Consider the following 20,042-nt stretch of genomic DNA (forward strand, 5'->3'; position numbering starts at 1 on the left):
AAGAATCAAGTGCAATAGGAGAGAAAGATTTGAAATACCTCACTCACCACTAACAACAAAAAAAAATGCTAAAAGTACAGGAAAGTGCTTACACACAAGTGTACCGGCATTCCCCAAATTAATTTGCATGTAGCCAACAATAAAAGTCCATGCACCACCAACTCCGAGCACTTAATTCCAGAACACACAACGATGTGGAATGACAGTGTTGCAATGACTGTATCAGAAGGCAAAGAAAATGGTTGGGCTGCTGGATGTCCTCAACCAGCCCATTCAAACACCTTCAAAATTAAACACGGGCCGAGGCACGGGGAAGAGATACACAGAAACACCGAAAAATAAGGGTGCAACGACCAGAAAAAAACGAAGGGAAAGATGGAAGGCTGGGAGTCCCGGGACTAACCTGTGCCGTCGCTGGCCGACGCCGAGAGGGCCGGAGACGAGAGTTTAGGCCGCTTGGCTGAAGGCGGCCCCGGTTCCACCACATTCTCGGCCATTTTTAATTCTTTCGGAGATAGAGCCGAGGAAAAACGAGAATCCTGAGGAAATTTCTTCTTCGGCCCGGGGTCCCCGCCCCGCACCTAAGGGTGGGCTCGGGAGCTCCGCCGCCACCCAAGGGGGGTGGGGGAAGTTCCTTTTTCTCTTCGCCCGGTTGCGGCGGCCGGAGAGGGATGCGGACTCAACAGAAATGGTAGGGACAAGTGCGAGGGGCCGGGCCTGAGGAGGGCACAGCAACACTGATCCGACGGGCACGTCCGCTGCAGCGAATTCTCGGGAACTCACAGCTCTACAAACGCAGTCCCCAGCCCGCCACGGCGGGCCCGTACCCAGCCGAGGTCTCTCGGAGCTCCGCCGCCGCCATCAGCCTCTTCCTCCTCGGCGCTGTCCTCCTCCTTCTCATCGCCACAAGGAGGCGGGGGCGAAAAAGGGGGAGAGGAGGAGGCGACCAGAGACACTCACCTCCTCCCGGTGCCCCCTCCCGGGCCTGCGCCCCCCTCCTCCTTCTCCTCCTCCTCCTTCTCCTGCCGCTGCGCTCCGCGCCGCCGCTGCCGCACCGGCCCCTAATGGCCGCACTGAGCTCAGCCGAGCCGAGAGCCAGACTGGCGCCGCCGCCGCCGCCGCCTCACATAGCGTAGCGGACGGCGGAGGCGCGGCGATGAGGCCGAGCGTGGAGCTCGCCGGCCCAGAGGGCCAGGGGGGCCGGGCCGAGTAGGGCCGCCCGCCCGCCCGCAAGCCCGCGCTGACGCCGAGCCCACCGACGCGGCCTCCCCGCGCGCCGCGCTCTCCGCCTCCGCCCGCAAGCCCGCGGAGGAGAAATAAGTAAGGGCCGCCTCTCCGGCCCTCACCCCGGCGGTCAGGTGCCGGGAGCTCCCGCCCCCCCTCCGGGGCTCGGCTCGGGGCCGCCCTGGACGGCGGGCAAAGGCGCCGCGGGGCGCGGGGTTATGTAATGGTCTCCCCCTTAGGCGTCGACGCCGGCCCGGGCCGCGGTGGGGGTGTGTGCGGGCAGAAGGGGGCTGGGGGTCGCCTCAGCTGTGCGCCCCGGGCCCCCTGCCAATGTCTCGACCGCGGCCGCTGCTCTCCGGCCCGGTCCCCTCCGCGGTCCCTGCTCCCACAGTTCGCACTCAGCCGGGCATCCCGCTTGTACGCCCGGTCCCTCTCACTCTCTCTTCCCCCCCAACCTAGCACACAAACAAGATGGCGGCTGTTGTTTCTTGCCTCTGCCGAATCCTCCTTACAGGATAGCGGTAGCAGCGGCGGCCGGAAATGAGCCAAGATGGGGGGGGCGGGTGAGGCAAAGAGGGGCGGAGCCGGGCCTCCGGGGCGGGGCGGGGGCGGGGCCTCGATCTAGCAGCTCACACAATGGGGGAAGCGGTGCCGGGGGCGGTGCCGACTCCAATCACGGGATCCGCCCAAGGGCCCAACGCGGTAGACGCTTCCGCAAACTCCCCCGGCGTCACTCGGTGGCTCCCTTTAAAGGGGAGGTCTTGAAGGAGGGGGAGTCGGAAGGGTGGACTTAGAACGTATTTTCAGTCGGTAGACATTTACGGGAGAAGGTGCCTGGGCTGGGTCTCTGCGCAGAAGGCTGTGGGAGCTCAGGCGCTGCTCCGCGAACGAGCAAAGGGACGGTCGGAGCGCCCGAGTTTTGCCCTCGCGGGTTGATGTTAGAACCCCATTAAGTCCACCAGGCACCTGCTATGTTTCGGGTTAGAGACACTTTGCATCCCCTTCGTCACCTTTTCGAAAGGAGCGGTTGTTCATTTCCCAAAGTGACACTGCGAGTTCTTTCCATCTTGTCTGAAATATCTGATTCCAGAGGGAAAATAAAATCTGGGCTACGAAAATATTGATAATTACAAAAACGGGGGGAACCACAACAGGATAAAGCCATCCAGAGCTAGATTCCGTATGATTTTGCCCTTCACGTGTCTACACATCTTTACCAGGTACCACTCTCAAAAAAGACTTGAGAACTATTTTTCTGAATCTGCCTGAAACTTCCAAGATCCTTTGGGGGTATTTCCAACCTTCTCTAACAGATGAGCTCAATAAAAGACCATGTTCTGTAGTGCCTTAAATATAATGTAAATATTGAAGAAGGCAAAAAAAAAAATACTAAGTGCTAAAGATAATGTGACACTCATGTAAGTGGAGATTGCTCGTTCGTTTCCGGCCGCCCAGAAAAGAAGTGAGGAATTGCTCCCGTGGAGTCCAGTGTGTAGGGCAGCCGAATTTTGCAGCTGAAAGCAGGGAGCGTGCTTTTAGGTTCCTCGAATTAGGATTTCTCTGTTGGGCATCCTGAAAGCAAGGGAGCCTGCCGAGGTCCTAAGTGACTCTGAGGGAAATCTTCAAGCCATTACCATCTGGATGGATAGTGAGCTTGCCTACTATTCCTGGGGCCTTACATTCAGTCGCCAGCACTGCCAGGAAAATAAATTTTTTTCTCAGATTTGTTTTTTTTTTTTAACTCCATTTATTTGGTGTGTCTCTGTAAATGTGTGAACGTATATGTCCATGGCCTACGTTGAGGCAATCAGGACCTTCTGGGGAGGTCGGTTCTCTCCTTCTGCAGCATAGGTTCTGAGAATCCAACCCGAAGCTCAGACTTAGCAGTTTGTTTCCACACATCAGGTCATATTTTCTCATATTTCACATTTTATCCTGTCTTGTCATTTATCTGGGTTTCCTTAGTTTTTGCTGTTTGACTTCTAAGAAAATAAATGGTTTGAGAAACTAGAATTAGCTGGGGGCGGGGGTATGCATACTTTTAATCCCAGCACTCAGGAGGTGAAGGCAGGCAGGTGGGTCTCTGCATTCCAGATCAGCTTGGTCTACAGAGCAAGTTCCAGGTCAGCCAGGGCTACACAGAAGAACACTTTCTAGAAGAAAAAGAGAGGAGGAGAGAGAGATAAGAATTAACCTGGTGAGGTAGCTCAGCTGTATAAGATGACTGCCACCAAGTCTAAAGACCAGATGTCCTTCCCCAGGAGCCATGCGGTAGACTAAGAGAACCAACCAATACTGGAAAATGACCTACTGATACTGTGGAGTCACTAATGGATTCCGGCTTGTGATCTTCAGACCTCCTTCAGGCAAACACTGGGAAGAAAAACACAAAACATAAGAACTGAAGCAAGGGCTTGGCTCAACTAAGCGAGTATTCTGCTGCTGAGCTACTACCCAATCCTCCAGTCAACGTTTTTGATTTTCACTTTGAGACATCTATCTACCTCATTAGATGCCCAGGCTAGCTTTGAACATGCAGTCCTCCTGTTACAGCCCTGAGTGCTATAATGACAATGGGTAGGTTACCACAAGTGGCTCACGAAGTACCTCCTTCAAACAGAGGCTGGGGATGTGGCTCAGAGGGCAGAGTGCTCTCCTAGCCTGTGCCACCCTCGGTTCGGTCTCCAGCATCACAAAGACTGGACATGATTTCTACACACCTGTAACCCCAGCACTTGGTGAATGGGGGCGCAGAGGTGTACATGAAGGCAGGACAAGAATAAGACTTTAAGATTAACCTCTACCACATCAAAAGTGGGACAAGTGTGGTGGCTCATGCCCTTAGCTCCAGCACCTGGGAGGAGGAGGCAAGGGGATCTGTGAGTTTGAGGCCAGCCTGCTCCACATAGTGATTTCCAAGACAGCCTGGGCTACATAGAAAGACCAGGACTCAAGAAAAAAAGAGAAAGTGGGATTGGGAGAGCTGGAAAGCTCACTGAGTGGTTAAGAGCATTGACTGCTCTCCCAGCAGACCCAAGTTTGACTCCCAGCATCCACATGGCAACTTACAACCATCTATATAACTCCAGTTTGAAGGTACCCTATGCCCTCTGACCTCCAAGGGCACCAGGCATGTATGTCATCCACATACACACATGTAGACAAAATACTCATGCATCTTTTTAAAAGTGGAATTATATCTAATGTAATCAAGGGAGATTTAATCAATTATGGGGTTTCATGTGTAGATTAAGACTGTGATAGCCAGGCATGATGTCACATGCCTTTATTCCGGCACTGGGAAAATGGAAGAAGGTATATATCTGGAAGTTAAAGGTTAGCTTAGTCTATACAGAGTTCCAGGAAAGCCAGGGCTACATAGAGACACCCAAAAGAAAAAAATAAATAAATAAAAAGAAAGAAAGAAAAGTGTGGTCATTGGGTTGAGAATATAACCTTGTGGTAGAGCAGTTGTCGGATAGGTGTGATCTTGAGATCAACCTACCCTAGCACTGAAAAAAAGAGGAAAACATTTATGAAAAAGAAGTTGTCTATTGTCAGTTGGGGGACCCAGGATACAACAGAGATTAGCAGATAAAAGTAGGGACAGTGAATTCAGAAAGAATTAGGCTGAAAGTCTGGCGTTACAATTTAGAAACTATATGACGTAGACAAATTGTAAGTCTAAGTGAGTTTTATAATCAGGCCTATTTTATTCTATGGCTAAGTGGTAGAGCATGAAGCTAGCTTGCACAAACTAACTTGGGCTCTGTCCCCATCACAGGATGAGGGACGGGTAGTAATACCACTGTGCCTGATACATAGCGACCACTTGATATACCATTACCAGTTCATCATCTATCCTATGACCCAGAAGGGATGGAGGCCGGGGAGATCTCAAGCTTGAGATCAACTTGAGTGATAGAGACTCAAAAACTTTGATGAATGAAAAGGAAAGAATTGTGGATAACTCAAAGGAGTTACTAAAGACCTAGAGAGGTGGCCCAGTTGGAAAAGTGGTTGTCACCACACAAGCATGAGGCCCAAGTTGATTCCACGTCCCCCCCCGGAAAAAAAAAAAAATGGTAGCACACGTGACTCAAACACTGAAGAGTACAAGGATACAAAAACCCTGGAGTTTGCTAGCCAGCTAGTCCTGCCAAACTGGTGAACTCTGAGTTTAGTGAGAGACCCTGTCTCAAAAAATAAGGTGGTAAGGTGTAAAGGAAGACATCCAACCTTGAACTCTGGCTTCTACATGCCTGGACACACACATAACCACATACTCATGCATGAGTACATGGCAGAAACTGTTAGAAGAATAAAAATGGAATTTCAGCATGAACATGTTTAACACTGAAAGCCCCTCATGAATTCATGCTCCCAGGAGTCCTGATGGCCACAGATGGGAACCCTAGAATGAGAATAGGACAGAGAAGGGCATGCATTATCTTAGTGTGTGTCCATCAGTTATATTTTGTGGAGAGCAAGATATCCTCCAAATGATCCACAGGCATGAGGCACAAAGTTCATTTCTGTATCCACGGTGAAACAGGGTTTCTCTGTGCAGTCTTAAAGCCTTGCTTGTCCTGGGACTAACTCTGCAGCCCAGGCTGTAGCCTCGAAACTCACAGAGATCCTCCTTCCTCTGCGGAGATTGTGTGCGCCACCACACGGCGGCTTTACTTCCACAGTGTTAATAAGCTTCCTCCAGAAAGAAAAGTTTCATTTCAGAAGAAATTGCAACATAATGGTATCTGGATTGGTCTAATTTCTGGAAGCACAAGATAGAGAAGTTCTTGCTAGGGCATATAGAAAGGAATGATGGAGAGTTAGTTCTTGTTGGATACAGAATTTCAGTTTGGGAAAATAAGAGCACTAGTTGCTCTTCTAGAGAACGCAGGTTTCGCCAGGCGGCAATGGCGCATGCCTTTAATCCCAGCACTTGGGAGGCAGAGGCAGGCGAATCTCTGTGAGTTCGAGGCCAGCCTGGTGTACAAGAGCTAGTCCCAGGACAGTCTCCAAAGCTACAGAAAAATCCTGTCTCAAAAAACCAAAAAAAAGAAAGAAAGAAAGAAAGAAAGAAAGAAAAGAAAAAAGAAAAAAGAGAACCCAGGTTTGATTTCCAGCGCCCACAATGGCCTCTAACTTCTGTCCCAAGGTCTTCAAAGACTTCTTCTAGCCTCATCCATCACCAGTCATGTATGTAGTACACAGACATACATGAAGATAACACACACACACACATAATTTTTTTTCGGGGCTTCTTTGCACAGCCCTGGCTATCCTAGAACTAGCTCTCGAAACCTGGTTGACCTCAACTTCAATGATCCACCTCCTCAGCCTACAGAATGCTGGTATTAAAGGCATGTGCCACCACCACTACCCAGATATGCATATGTTTTAAAAAAGGAGATTTAGGCTGTGTGGTAGCATACACCTTTAGTCCCAGCACTTGGGAGACAGAGACAGACAGATCTCTGTGAGTTCAAGGCTAGTCTGGCCCATAAATCGAGTTCCAGAACAGCCAGAGCTGTTACACAGAGAAATCCTGTCTAGAAAAAGCCAAAAAAAAAAAAAAAAAAAAAAAAAACAGCAACAAAAAGGGAAATTTAGTCGGGTATAATGGCACATGCCTTTAATGCCAGCACTCAGGAGGCGGAAGCAGGCCTGTGAGTTCTAGTCCAGCCTGGTTTGCACGGTGAGTTTCAAGACAGACACGGTGAGACTCTGTCTCACAGAACTAAAAAGAGAGACAGAAATGAGAAAATTGAGAAGATGTATTAGGTTGATTTGCACTGTAACTCAGCAATGTCTGTCTTCATTTTGAAGAGGCTAAGAAACAGTAGCTGCTTGATGCACGAGGTTGGCTTTCTGAGCAATCCTAAGCCACCAAGACCCAAATGATTCCTGGAGAACCACTGGCCTTCAGTCCATGCTGGAAGACTAAAGAAACCAGGTTCTTGTGTAAGCAAAGAACAGAAACAGCAGCAATAACAGTGTAAATGAATTTTCCAGGGAGACATGAAGTCAAAAAGACAAAAGACAAGAACTATTCTCTCTGATTTCCTTAGACCTGGGCAATCATGTAAAGATACCTTTCACATCGCAAGGGTAACTTTTCCCACTTCAGTTTATCTAAAAGCAGAACAAACAAAAGAATTCCCTTCCAGGTATCCCCAGGGACTTGTCTCTTAGTTGAATCCTGATTCAGTAACATTGACGACCTAAGATTAACTATTACAGGTATCCAAAATTTCTTACTTATTTATGTATTTCTTTATATTGAGGTACAGTGTCAAAATGTAGCCATTTCTGGACTGGAGCCCACAGAAATCTGCCTACCTCTCCTTCCTGACTGCTGAGATGAAAGGAATGAGCTACAATGCCAGTTTATTTGAGTTTTTACACAGAGTCTCAATGTATTGCTGGCTGGCTTCAAATTTGTAGCAATCCTCTTGCCTCAGCCTCCTGATGCTGGATTTACAGGCATGAGCCACCATGCCCAGTGTCTCAGTTACTTTTCAATTGTTAAGACAAAAAAAGATAACCAAGGCAATTTATAAAAGAGTTTATTAGGGGCTTCCTGTTTCAGAGGGTGACTGCTTGGCCATCACAGCAGGGAGCATGGCAGCAGGCAGCCAGGCATGTCATGGCACAGGAGCAGGGAGCTTACATCCTGATCTAAAGGCAGGAAGAAGAGAGAGAACTGACTTAGAAAATGCAGACTTTGGAAACCTCAGAAACACATTCTCCTCTTAGGCTACACCTCTTAATCCTTCTCAAATACTGGGGACCAAGTATTTAAGTATATGACCTATGAGGGCCATTTTTATTCAAACCACCAAGCTCAGCTCTATCCCCCCCCCTTTTTAAAGGTTTATTTATTTATGTATATGAGTGTTCTAGCTGCATGTTTGCCTGCATGCCAAAATCAGGCACCAGATTTCATTATAGATGGTTGTGAGCCATCATGTGCTCAGGACATCTGAAGAGCAGCCCGTGACTTTAACCACTGGGCCGCCTCTCTAGCCCCACATATTCCCTTCCCTATAAAGCCCCCTCTGTCAGGTAGAGAGGCAAAGCCTGTAGTCTCAACACTCGAGAGTCTGAGACAGGAGGATGACAAATTGAAGGGGATCCCAATAACCTTCTGAAAAAAATAAGACGAACAGAGAATGGCATACATTTTTGGATCACTCTCTACCTTACACAGTGAGGCAGGGTCTGTCACATGAACATGGAGATGCCTGATCTGGATAGTCGAGGTAGCCAGCCTGCTTTGGGGAATCATTTATCTCTGTCTCCTAAGCATTGAGGTTACAGACAGGCCCTGATGCCTGCTCAGGATTTTTTTGGTCACTGGGAGCCCAAACTCTGGTCCTTAAGTTTGCAAAGCAAGAATATTTCCTGCTGGATACAGGCCTCCTTTTACTGAACTATTGCATTGTAGAGCAAGAGTCCTCTGCTTCCTCGGCACTCACCCCGTCTGAAGACTGGCACAGAACCCTACGCCCAAAAGCATCTATTGAACAGGATGGAAGGAAGGATGAAGCTTGGAAGTAAGGATGAAGCTTAGAAAGGTAGCAAGGGAGGAAAAAGAGGGACAGGAAGGTGTTGTACACAAACACACGCATATACCTAAAACCCTTTCTGTAAAATTAAAGGGCTAATGAGATGGCTCAGCAGTTAGAAACACTGGCTAGCTGGGCAGTGGTGGCACACGCCTTTAATCCCAGCACTTGGGAGGCAGAAGCAGGCAGACCTCTGTGAGTTCGTTAACAGCCTGGTCTATAAGAGCTAGTTCCAGGGCAGACTCCAAAGCTACAGAGAAACCTTGTCTCAAAAAACAAAACAAAACAAAACAAAACAAACAAACAAACAGCAACAACAACAAAAACACTGCCTGGCTACTCTGCCAGAGGACCTGGGTTTGACTTCCAGCCCTCACATGGCCCCTCAAAACCATCTCTAACTCCAGTTCTAAAGGAATTCAAAAGTTTCTTTTGCCCTCCAGCCTCTGACGGTAGCAGGGACACTTGTGGTTGTGCATAAGCATGCAGATGACCAAACACCTAAACACACAAATTAAAAAAAAAAGAAAGGAAAAATAGACTTTAATTATTATGGTGCACGCCTTTAATCCTGGCGCCTTGGAGGCAGAGACAGGCAGATCTCTGTGAGTTCAAGGCCAGCTAGGTTTATATCCTGAGAACCTGTTTCAGAAAATAAAAGAAAAGGGTTTAACAACAGGCTGAGCGGTGGTGGCACACGCCTTTGATCCCAGCACTCAGGAGACAGAGGCAGGCAGATCTCTGTGTGGGTTCAAGGCCAGCCTGGTCTACAGAGCAAGTGCTAGAACAGGCTCCAAAGCTACAGAGAAACCCTATCTCAAAAGAAGAAAAAAAAAAAAAGAAAGAAAGAAAGAAAGAAAAAGAAATTTATTAACAATGGATCCAGAAGGATGGCTCATTGGGTGAAATGGATGTTATAAGCATGCTGAGTCTGGACCCCTAGTTCCTGTATTCCCTGTGCTGGAAGGTAGAGAAGAAAGAATCTAGGAGTTTGCTGGCTAGCCAGTTCAGCCAATTTGTGAACTCAGTCTCCAGTGAGACCATGTGGAGTGGAAGACAATGAACACCAGCCTTGGCCTGTACACACATATCCCACATATGGGCACTATCTCAGCTAGGGTTTCTAATGCTATGGTAAATATCATGATGAAAAGCCGCTTGGAGAGGGAAAGGTTTGTCTAATCTTACAATTTATAGTCTCTCCTCCAGAGAAGTCAGGACAGGACCTCAAGACAGGAGCTGATGCGAGGCCGCGGAAAAGTGCGGCTTACTGCCTTGACTGCCTTGCCTTTACTGACTTGCTCAGCCTGCTTTTTTGTTGCCGTTGTTGTTTTTCTGTTTTTCGAGACAGGGTTTCTCTGTGCAACAGTTCTAGCTGTCCTGGAACTAGCTCTGTCGACCAGGCTGGCCTTGAACTCACAGAGATCCGCCCACCTCTGCCCCAGAGTGCTGGGATTTAAGGCACTGTCACCACCATCCACCCAGATCTCAGAATGCTTTCTTTTATGTTTACCCATGAACAGCATCACCTGCAAGGAGCTGGACCCTCTCACACTGATCATCAATCAAGAAATGTACAATCAACTTGACTTGCCCACAAGTCAATATAGTAGGGGTATTTTCTCAATTGAGGTTCTCCCTTCCCCGACAACTCTAGCTTATATCAAACTGACATAAAACTAGTCAGTATAGGCATATGCACCCACACTTCCTAATACACACACACATACATACACACATTCATGTTCCACACAACACATATGTGATATGTTTACTATATTGAAAATACATTCTGATCAATTCAAAATAAGCAAAATCATGACTCTAAATTGTTCATTTGCATTCAAAAAGGGAGCTCTAAGGGATGGTAAAAGAAACATATATAAATAAAATGTCTTTTCAGTGTCTGTAGCTTTGAGCTCAGGCCATGCTTGGTAACTATAGCTGCCACGTGTGGACCTATCAGACTGGAATGCTACCTAAAAGATCTCAAAATAGCTCTGCTCTGCTTGCTGTGTCAGGCACGCTTCTGCTCCAATCAGCAGTAGCTCATTCTTAACTATTGTTGCTATGTGACAAACTATTGGCTCCCAGCCTTGATCCCAGCCTCCAGAGAGGAAGGGTGGGCAGAGTGCCTTTGGGAGAGCATCTTTCTCAGAATCTAAAGTAATAGGCACCTCCTCTGCTGGAGATACAAGCAATGCTCTAGTATGCGGCCTCGGGAGGATCCTATGGCACGTGACCCTGAAGATAAACATATCGAAAAAACAAACAAAAAACAAAACAAAACAAAAACCCTAGCTCAAGGTGGTGGTGGTGTAAGCCTTTAATCCCAGCACTCAGAAGGGAGAGACGGATCTCTGAGTTCAAGGCTAACTGAGTGAGTTTCAGTACAGCCAAGTCTACACAGAGAAACCCTGGTTTGGTACACCTCCCTCCCCACCAAACAATCTAGCACAGTTCAATGGGCATTTGTGAACTTGTAAATTGGACTCCAGATTCAAAGTTAATAAAATTCACTTATTTTCCGTCTCCATCTACAGGCTATTGAGAGAGAGAGATATATACTCACAAATGAGAGCTACACCATAAGACAATTGATAAGACAGTTGATAGAATAATGGAGTTTTGTCGGGCAAGTTGGCACTTGCTTTTAATCTCAGCACTCGGGAGGCAGAAACAGGCAGATCTCTATGAGTTTGAGGCCAGCCTGGTCTACAGAATGAATTCTAGGACAGCCAAGGCTACCAAAGTAACCTTGTCTCAAAAAAACAAACAAAAAAATCAAATCAAATCATATTAGTGGCAAAAGACGTATCTTAGAAGTTAACAGTACTTTTTGACGTTGCAGAAACCTAAATTTGGGCCCAAAAGCCAAAAGGCAGCTCACATCCACCTTTAACTATTTAATTCCAGGGCTGGGCGGTGGTGGCACACGCGTTTAGTCCCAGCACTCAGGAGGCAGAGGCAGGCAGATCTCTGTGAGTTTGAGGCCAGCCTGGTGTACAGAGCTAGTTCCAGGACAGGATCCTAAGCTACAGAGAAACCTTGTCTTGAAAAAACAAAAACCACACACACAAAAAAACTCTTTAATTCCAGGGGGATCCTCTGAACTCCACAAGCACCTGCGATCATGTGCACATACCCACACAGAGACACACATAAACATACATGTAATTTAAAATAAGAATAAATAGTTTTACTGGGTGATGAAGCTGAGCAGGTTGATGGCAAAGAATATACTTAGCATGCACAATTTCCCCACCCAAGGTTCAAAAAAAACAAACAAGATGTTGTCCTGTTTTTGTTGAGACTATATGACTTTGAACACAGTTACTTAAGGATCACATATGTTAGGGTCAGCTACAGGATATGAACATCTTCCATTTTTCTAGATAATATCAATTTTTTCCTAGATCACATCAATTCAAATCACAGACAATGGCCCATAAGTTGGTGTTGTCAAAATTGGGGGGGGGGCTTTCTCTGGCAATCCTGGAACTCACTATAGACTGGTCTCAAATTCATAAAGATCTATGTTTTTTTCTCCAAGGTGCTGGGATTAAAGGCCTGTGCCATCATGCCTAGCCTGGTGTTGTCAAATTTCTTAATTTTAGAATCTGATTTAGATATGCCAAGGATGACCTTGAACTTCCTCCCTTCCATCTTGAATCCCTCTAAACCAGGACTGTAGGTGTGATTACAGTATGGGGCTTAGTGCTTCTCATCAAACCTGGGGCCTTATACTTTACCTCTGAGTCACAGTCGCAGGCCCATACCAGCTTTTTTTTTTTCTTAAGACAGGATTTCTCTGAATAGCTCTGGCTATCCTGGAACTCACTCTGCAGACCAAACTGGCCTCCAACTCAGACTCCCCAGTACCGTTATTAAAGCCCCTTACCTGGACAGGCGGTATTGGTAGCACAGGCCTTTAATCCCAGCACCAGAGAGGCAGAGGCAGGCGAATCTCAGTGAGTTCAAGGCCAGCCTATTCTCTGTTACACAGAGAATCCCTGTGTCTGAAAACCAAGAAGAAGAAGAAGAAAAGGTGTGTAACTGTTGTGGGATATTTGTATACTTTGTGGAGATATATTACTGTGATTGGCTTAATAAAGAACTGAATGGCCAATAGGTAGGCAGGAGGTATAGGCAGGCCTTCTAGGCAGAGAAGAAGGAAGCAGGAAATAAATCTTGGCTCCTCTCAGGTGGCTATGAGACACTGAGGGAACCAGACATAAAGAATGAAAGATAAAAAGCCATGAGGCAAATGTAGATTAATATAAATGGGTTAATTTAAGATATAAGAACTAGTGGGACAAGCTTAAGCTAAGGTCAAGCTTTCATAATTAATAATTCTCATATTTATTTTGGATTTTTTCAGACATGGTTTACAGAGAAACCTGTATAACAATCCTGGCTGTCCTGGAACTCACTTTGTAGACAAGGCTGACTTTGAACGCACTGCCTCTACTTCTCGAGTGCTGGATTTAAAGGCTGTGCCACCACAGACAGAAGAGAACTTTTAAAAGTTTGTTTTCCTTACCAGGCAGTGGTGGTGCACACCTTTAATCCCAGTACTTGGGAAGGAGAGGCAGGTGCATCTCTAAGTTTAAGGCCAGCCTGATCTACAGAGCTACACAGAAAAAGACTGGATTGAAAAACAAAATAAAAAAAGAACTAGTTCTCTTTCCACAGGGGTCTATGGGGCTTGAACCCAGGTAGTCAGGCTTGTTGGCAAGTGCTCTCATTTGTGTCTCACAGCCATTTAAAACAATGTGTTTTGTGCCAGGCATGGTCATAGTGATGTACATCTGTAATCCTGGCACTTGTGGGGCTGACGTAGGCGGATCGTCAATTCAAGACAGGTTATATGGCTTGTTTCAAACAAGGGGCTGGAGAGATGTCTCAGCATTTAAGAGCACTAGCTATTCCTACAGAGAACTCAGGATCCATTCCCAGCACCTACATGATGGCTTATAATTGTCTACAACCATAGTTTCAGGGGATCTGATGCCTTCTTCTGACACCCATGAACACCAGGCATGCATGTGATACAAAAATATACACACAGACAAAACACCCAAACACATAAAAAAAAATATGCCAGGTAGCGATGGCATATGCCATTAATCCCAGCACAGGCAAGGCAGAGTTCAATGCCAGCTTGGTCTCCAGAGCTATTTCTAAGACACCCAAGGTTATACAATAACCCTGTCTTGAAAAGAAATTATTTTTAAAAATCCAACAAATTAGTTTTGGTTTGTGTGGGTCTTGCTAAAATTCCTTTCCTTGGGGAGATATAAACAATGACACAACGTGCACCCTTCTCCTTAGGTCCCAATGACAAACTGAGGCACAACCCCACCAAAGTTCATTCTGGAAAACCAATGAATTTATCAGGCTTCCTACAGAGTGTAGGTGTGGCGTTACATACAGGGGTGTGCCTATCCTAATAGGCAAGCACCTGGGAAGCCTTTATCGAGCAGGGAATGAGGGCTTCCTCTTAGCTGCATAGATGGAACCCCCCTACTACTCTTTATGTTACAACTTAGCTTTCCCTGTGGGCATGTGCAGTTAAGGCAGTGTTGCCAACAACACATAGTAAGGAGGATAAACACTCAGGAAAGGGTCTCATAACCCTCCTCCCTCCATCAGGGTGTCGAGAGCCAACAAGCCTAACTGGGAGGAACTTTTGCAACGGTAACTCTCCAACATGGAAGTTGCATAGCCTGAAGGACAGTCTCTCACAACAGCGAGCGTGTTGTGCGTGTACACAGGTATGCTTGCTTATAGTTGTACATGCGGAAGGCCAGAGGGGACAATCAGGTGTCTCCCTTTACCTTCTTTAAAGATGTATTTATTTATTTATTATGTATACAGTGTTCTCCGTGCATGTATGCCTTCAGGCCAGGAAGAGGACACAAGGGGAACTGAACTCAGGACCTCTGGAAGAGCAGCCAGTGCTCTTAACCTCTGAACCAGCTCTCCAGCCCTCTTTACCTTCTTTTGAGAGAGGGTTTCTCACTGAGCAGAAACTCACTAATTAGCCAGACTGGTTGGCTAGCAAGTTCCAAGCTCTACCTACCCCCCTCCAACTCTCTCCTGGCATTATGGTTACATATAAATTAGTTATATAAGAAAAGAAATATCACTGGGCGGTGGTGGTACATGCTTTTAATACAGAACTTGGGAGGAAAAGGCAGATGGATCTCAGTGATTTCAAGACCAATATAATCTACAGAGCAAGTTCTATGACAGCCAGGACTGTTACACAGAGAAATCCTGTCTCAGAAAAAGAAAAAAGAAAGGAAGGAAGAAAGGAACAAAGAAGGAAGTTAGAAGTAAAATACTGGAGTTGGGGAAATGGCTCAGCAGCTAAGCACACTGGCTGCTCTTGCAGAGTACCCAGGTTCAGTTTCCAGCACCTACACAGCAGCTCACAACCATTGCTACTTTCGAGGGTGTGTGTGGTGGGGATGGGGCCTATCAAATACCTTCTTCTGACCACCTCAGGCATTAAGTATATGTATGGCGCATAGTCATACACACAGGCCAAACACTCATATACAGAAAATAAAATAAATGAATCTAAAATAAATGTATTGATCCTAACGGTGGTGGTGCATGCCTTTAATCCCAACACTTGGAGAGCAGAGGTAGGCTGTGAGTTCAAGTCCAGCCTGGGCTACAGATCAAGTTCCAGGACAGCCGAGGCTACAGAGAGAAACCCTATCTAAAACAAAGCAAAATGAATGTATTGAATTCTTACTGTAGGCCAGGTTGATGCTCAGATTTGAAGGTCCAGTGCTGCACAAGACAGAAACCATGTCCATAAGGAGACACCACTGAATCTAGCAAAACGGGCTGGTAAGACTACACATGCACCCGGGCAGTGGTGCACATGCCTTTCATCCCAGCACTAGGGAGGCAGAGGCAGGTGAGTGTGATGCCAGCCTGGTCTACAAGAGCTAGTTCCAGGACAGACTCCAAAGTTACAGAGAAACCCTGTCTCGACAAACTAAAAAAAAAAAAAAAAAAAAAAAAAAAAACAAGTAGCAGGGACATCCAGCAGTCTTGGAGGGAGGCAATAGTACTCAGGTCCAGTTCCCAGGACCCACACAGTGGCTCACAAAGATTTACAAGAATGGTCTTGGAGGCAGAAAGGAACAGAAGGGAGAACCAGTCAGTGGGAGTGGTTTTAAATGACAAGAAGCCCCACTGGAAGAAATAGCATTTGTGGAAGCAACAGAGCAAAGTCCATTTGAGGAACTGAAAGAAACTCTGAGCAGCCGGAAGTAGACATGAGCCAAGCTTTAGAAGAAACGCTCTAAGAGGCCAGTTAGAATGTGGAGAAAGCATTGAAAGGGACCAGACCGGCTGGGCATGGTGCTGCATGCTTACAATACCAGTCCTTGGGAGGCAGACACAGGAGGATTGTCACAAATCTGGGAGAAGCCTGTGCTGTATGGGGAATTCTAGGCCAGTGTGAGCTACAGAGTGAGATCCTGACTCAAGAAAACAAAAATCATTAGGAAGCTTCTGCATAGTGGGTGTGGTGGCACTCTATTTAATCCCAGCACTCTGGAGGCAGAGGCAGGCAGAGCTCTGTAAAGTCAAGTGCTGGTCTACAAAGAGTTCCAGGACAGTCGAGGGTACACAGAGAAACCCTGTCTCTCAAAAAACCACCACCAACAACAAAAACCAGACAAGAAAGAAAAAAAAAAAAAACAGTGAGGAACATTCCCACCAAGCCCAATGTCCTGATTCAATATCTGAAATGAACATGGTAGAGAGAATGGACCCCTCACTGTCTTCTGGTTTCTACAGACCCATCCTGGCATAGCTGCTGTCCCCTCAATAAGTAAATAAATGTAAAAAGATTTCTAAGAACAAAACCTAGGCCTGGCTTAATGGCACACAGCTTTAATCCCAGCACTCCAGAGGCAGAGGCAGGTGGATCTCTGTGAGTTTGAGGCTACACTGGTCTACAAAGTGAGTTCTAGGACAGCTAAAGATACACAGAGAAATCCTGTCTCGAAAATCTTTTTTAAAAAAAGAAAGAAAAGAAAAGAAAGAAACCCCAAAAAAAAAAAAAAAAAAAGGAGGGACTGGTGAAATAGTTCAGTGGGTGAAGGTGCCTGACAGTAAGCCTCGGGACCCAGTGGGGTACACAGAGACTTTTACATACACACAGCCAGGCGGTGGTGGCACATACCTACACCTTTAATCCCAGCCCTCGGGAGGCAGAGGCAGGAGGATCTCTGTGAGTTTGAGGCCAGCCTGGTCTACAAGAGCTAGTTCCAGGGCAGGCTCCAAAGCGACAGAGAAATCCTGTCTTTAAAAAAAAAGACTTTTACTCTCTCTCTCTTTCTCTCTCTCTCTCTCACTCATATGCTTCCCTTCCCCTTGACACTTGTACATACACATACATATACAGACTAAATAAATGCTTTTTACAAGATTATTTTTATTTGATGTATATAAATGTTTCACCTACAAGTATGTATTTGCAATAGCTGAGAGTCTAAGGCCCAATTGGCCAGAAGAAAGCAACCGATCTTCTAGAACTGGAGTTACAGATAGTTGTGAGTTGCCATATTAGTGCTGGGAACTTAACGTAGGTCTTCTGTGTAGTGTGAGGGTTTACTCTTTTGACTTTTGACTTTTGGGGGGAACCCACAACCCAGCTCCCAAAGAAATCACACATGGAGGCTTATTCTTAGTTATGCATGCCCAGTCTTAGCTTGGCTTGTTTCTTTCCAGCTTTTCTTAAATTATCCCATCTACTTTTGCCCTGGGCGTTCTTCTTTTCTCCCTTCTGTGTATCTTACTTTCACTCTTACTCGGTGGCTGGTTGATTGACTGGGTGACTGGGGTCTTCCTCCCCTCGTTCTATCCTTGTTCCTCCTTCTCTTTGCTTCTCCTTCTATTTATCCTCTCTGCCTGCCAGCCCCGCCTATCCTTGCTCCTGCCTCGCTATTGGCCATTCAGCGCTTTCTTAGACCAGCAGGTGTTTTAGACAGGCAAAGAATCACAACTTCACAGAGTTAAACAAATGCAACATAAACAAAAGTCACACGCCTTAAAATAATAATCTTCAACGCTTCTGCAAAAGCAGCAAGTGTTGTCAGCCTCTATGGTGGCTTGAATAGGAATCTTCTGAATACGTTCATATATTTGAACGCTTGGTCGGTCCAGAGCTGTGCTGCTAGGACTTGGATTAGGAGGTGTGGCCTTGATGGAGGAAGTGTGTCTCTGGAAGTGGGCACTGAAGTTTCAGTGCTCAAGCTAGGCCCAGTGTCTTTTCTCTTTCTGCTGCCTGTGGATCCAGTTGTAGAACTCTCAAATTCCTTCTCCAGCACCACGTCTGCCTGCATGCTGCTATACCTCTGGCCAGGATGACAATGAACTAAACCTCTGAAATTGTAAGTAGGCCCCAATTAAATGTTTTTATTTTATTTATTTATTTATTTATTTATTTTTAAGTTTTTCAAGACAGGTTTTCTCTGTAGTTTTGGAGCCTGTCCTGTAACTAGCTCTTGTAGAACAGGCTGGCCTCGAACTCAGAGAACCGCCTGTCTCTGCCTCCAAAGTGCAGATTGTTTTTATTTTATGTGTATAAATGTCTCACCTACAAGTATGTATTTGCAATAGCTGAGAGTCTAAGGCCCACGTGGAAGAATAAACCTCTTCCATGTGTCATTCCTTTGGGAGCTGGGTTGTGGGGTTCCCCCCAAATGTCAAAAGTCAAAAGAGTAAACCATCACACTACTCAGAAGACCTACGTTAAGTTCCCAGCACTAATATGGCAACTCACAACTATCTGTAACTCCAGTTCTAGAAGATTAAAGGCATGTGCCACCACCGCTCGGCTAAATGTATTTTTATGAGTTGCCGTGTTATGGTATCTCTTCACAGCAATGGGACATGGATTAAGACAATCTCTGCGTCATCTTTTACCAATTTTTAAAAAATCTTTAAAAATTAATTCATTGGTCAAGCAATGGTGGCATTCCCCTTTCCTTTCAACACTGGGAGTCAGAGGCAGGCAGATTTTTGAGATGGAGGTCAGCTGGTCTACAGAGTGAGTTCCAGGAGAGCTAGAGCTACACAGAGAAACCCTGTTTGAAAAACAAAACGAAACAAAACAAAAATTTCTGGGCATGATTATACATTTTAACCACAGCACTCAGGGAGGCAGAGGCAGGTGGATCTCTTTGAATTTGAAGGCAGCCTGTTCTCTATAGTGAGTGCCAGGCTAGCCAGGGCTACATGGTGAGACCCTATCGCTAAAGAAATAAATAAATAGACCCTGCATTCAAAAGTAACCACAGGCTGCCTACTACAGGGAAAGGGTGATGAAGAATATGTGCCCCAGGATTGGAGGGTTCTCCTGACCACTCTAAACTCTGGGGTTCCCCTATGTTCCTTCTCCCCTTCTCAGTCTTGTAGCACTGTGGTGTTTTCTGGAAGCAGGTGATGCTGTACATCGGCTGTCTTTACAGCTCGGTGTTGGTTCCAGAGACTGAGGCGTTTCTCTGCGATGTGTGCTAGGCAGCCCCATGGTTTTCAAGAAGAGTTTGGAATAGGGGTCTCCCAAGTAGGAGACCGCTGAAGTAACGGTGAACCTTGGTGATTCATGAACCACGTTCTGCCAGCATCATCTGGGAGCTTGTAAGAGATTCTAACATGTTTGTAGACACCAGAGGGCCAGGGACTGGATGGTGAGGCTACCACATCATTGGAGCTGCTGCCCACTCTGAGCATCATGGTATAGCATTTTACTCTACTCAGGACCTGGGGCCCAGACCTGGGAGACTCCAGCATGCTAAGCTTGACACCAACAACTCAGAGAACTATGTCGAAGCCCACATCCAAGGAAAGACTGTGTAGTAACGAGAGCTTTGGTCTTGAATTTGTAGCTAACTTTTCTGCCACCTCACCAGCTGCCGTGAAATAAACATTATACACTTAAAAAAATAAATTCATAGCTAGATATAATCCCAGTACTTGGAAGGCACAGACAGGAGTATCTCTGTGAGTTTGGGGCCAGCCTGTCTACATAGCCATTACAGGACAGTCAGTACTACATAGAGAGATCCTGTCACAAAACAAAGAAAAAGCAAACAAGCCTGGCATGGTGGCACACACGTTTAATTCCAAAACCAGGAAAGTAGAGGCAGGTGAATCTCAAGGTTAGTTTGCTACAAAATGAGTTCCAGGCCAGCTAGGGCTACATACTGA

At 46.3% G+C, this 20,042-nt stretch overlaps 1 protein-coding gene and 1 long non-coding RNA gene across 3 annotated transcripts in view; both read right to left on the bottom strand.

Moving 5' to 3' along the window:
- Nucleotides 1-1,200, bottom strand: part of LOC125413364 (histone acetyltransferase p300) — a 67,701-nt gene extending 66,501 nt beyond the window's left edge. The window contains exon 1 of the mRNA XM_048454701.3: nucleotides 404-1,200. Coding sequence (XP_048310658.1) covers nucleotides 404-497 — 94 coding nt within the window. The 5' untranslated portion in view covers nucleotides 498-1,200. The remainder of the gene's footprint in view (nucleotides 1-403) is intronic.
- Nucleotides 1,201-2,971: 1,771 nt separating this feature from the next.
- The window catches only part of LOC125413365 (uncharacterized), a 39,509-nt gene continuing 22,438 nt past the window's right edge, over nucleotides 2,972-20,042 (bottom strand). Inside the window, exons 5-6 of one of the 2 annotated variants that reach the window (XR_007235941.3) lie at nucleotides 3,536-3,597; nucleotides 2,972-3,377 (exon numbers count right to left, since the gene is read on the bottom strand). This is a non-coding gene — a long non-coding RNA (uncharacterized LOC125413365). Of the gene's footprint in view, nucleotides 3,378-3,535; nucleotides 3,598-7,801; nucleotides 7,909-20,042 lie in introns of those variants that run through there. The other variant, XR_014997866.2, reaches the window with a different exon arrangement.

This window comes from Myodes glareolus, chromosome 19 (assembly GCF_982192425.1).
Source record: "Myodes glareolus chromosome 19, mMyoGla1.1, whole genome shotgun sequence".
Taxonomy (NCBI): Eukaryota; Metazoa; Chordata; class Mammalia; order Rodentia; family Cricetidae; genus Myodes; species Myodes glareolus.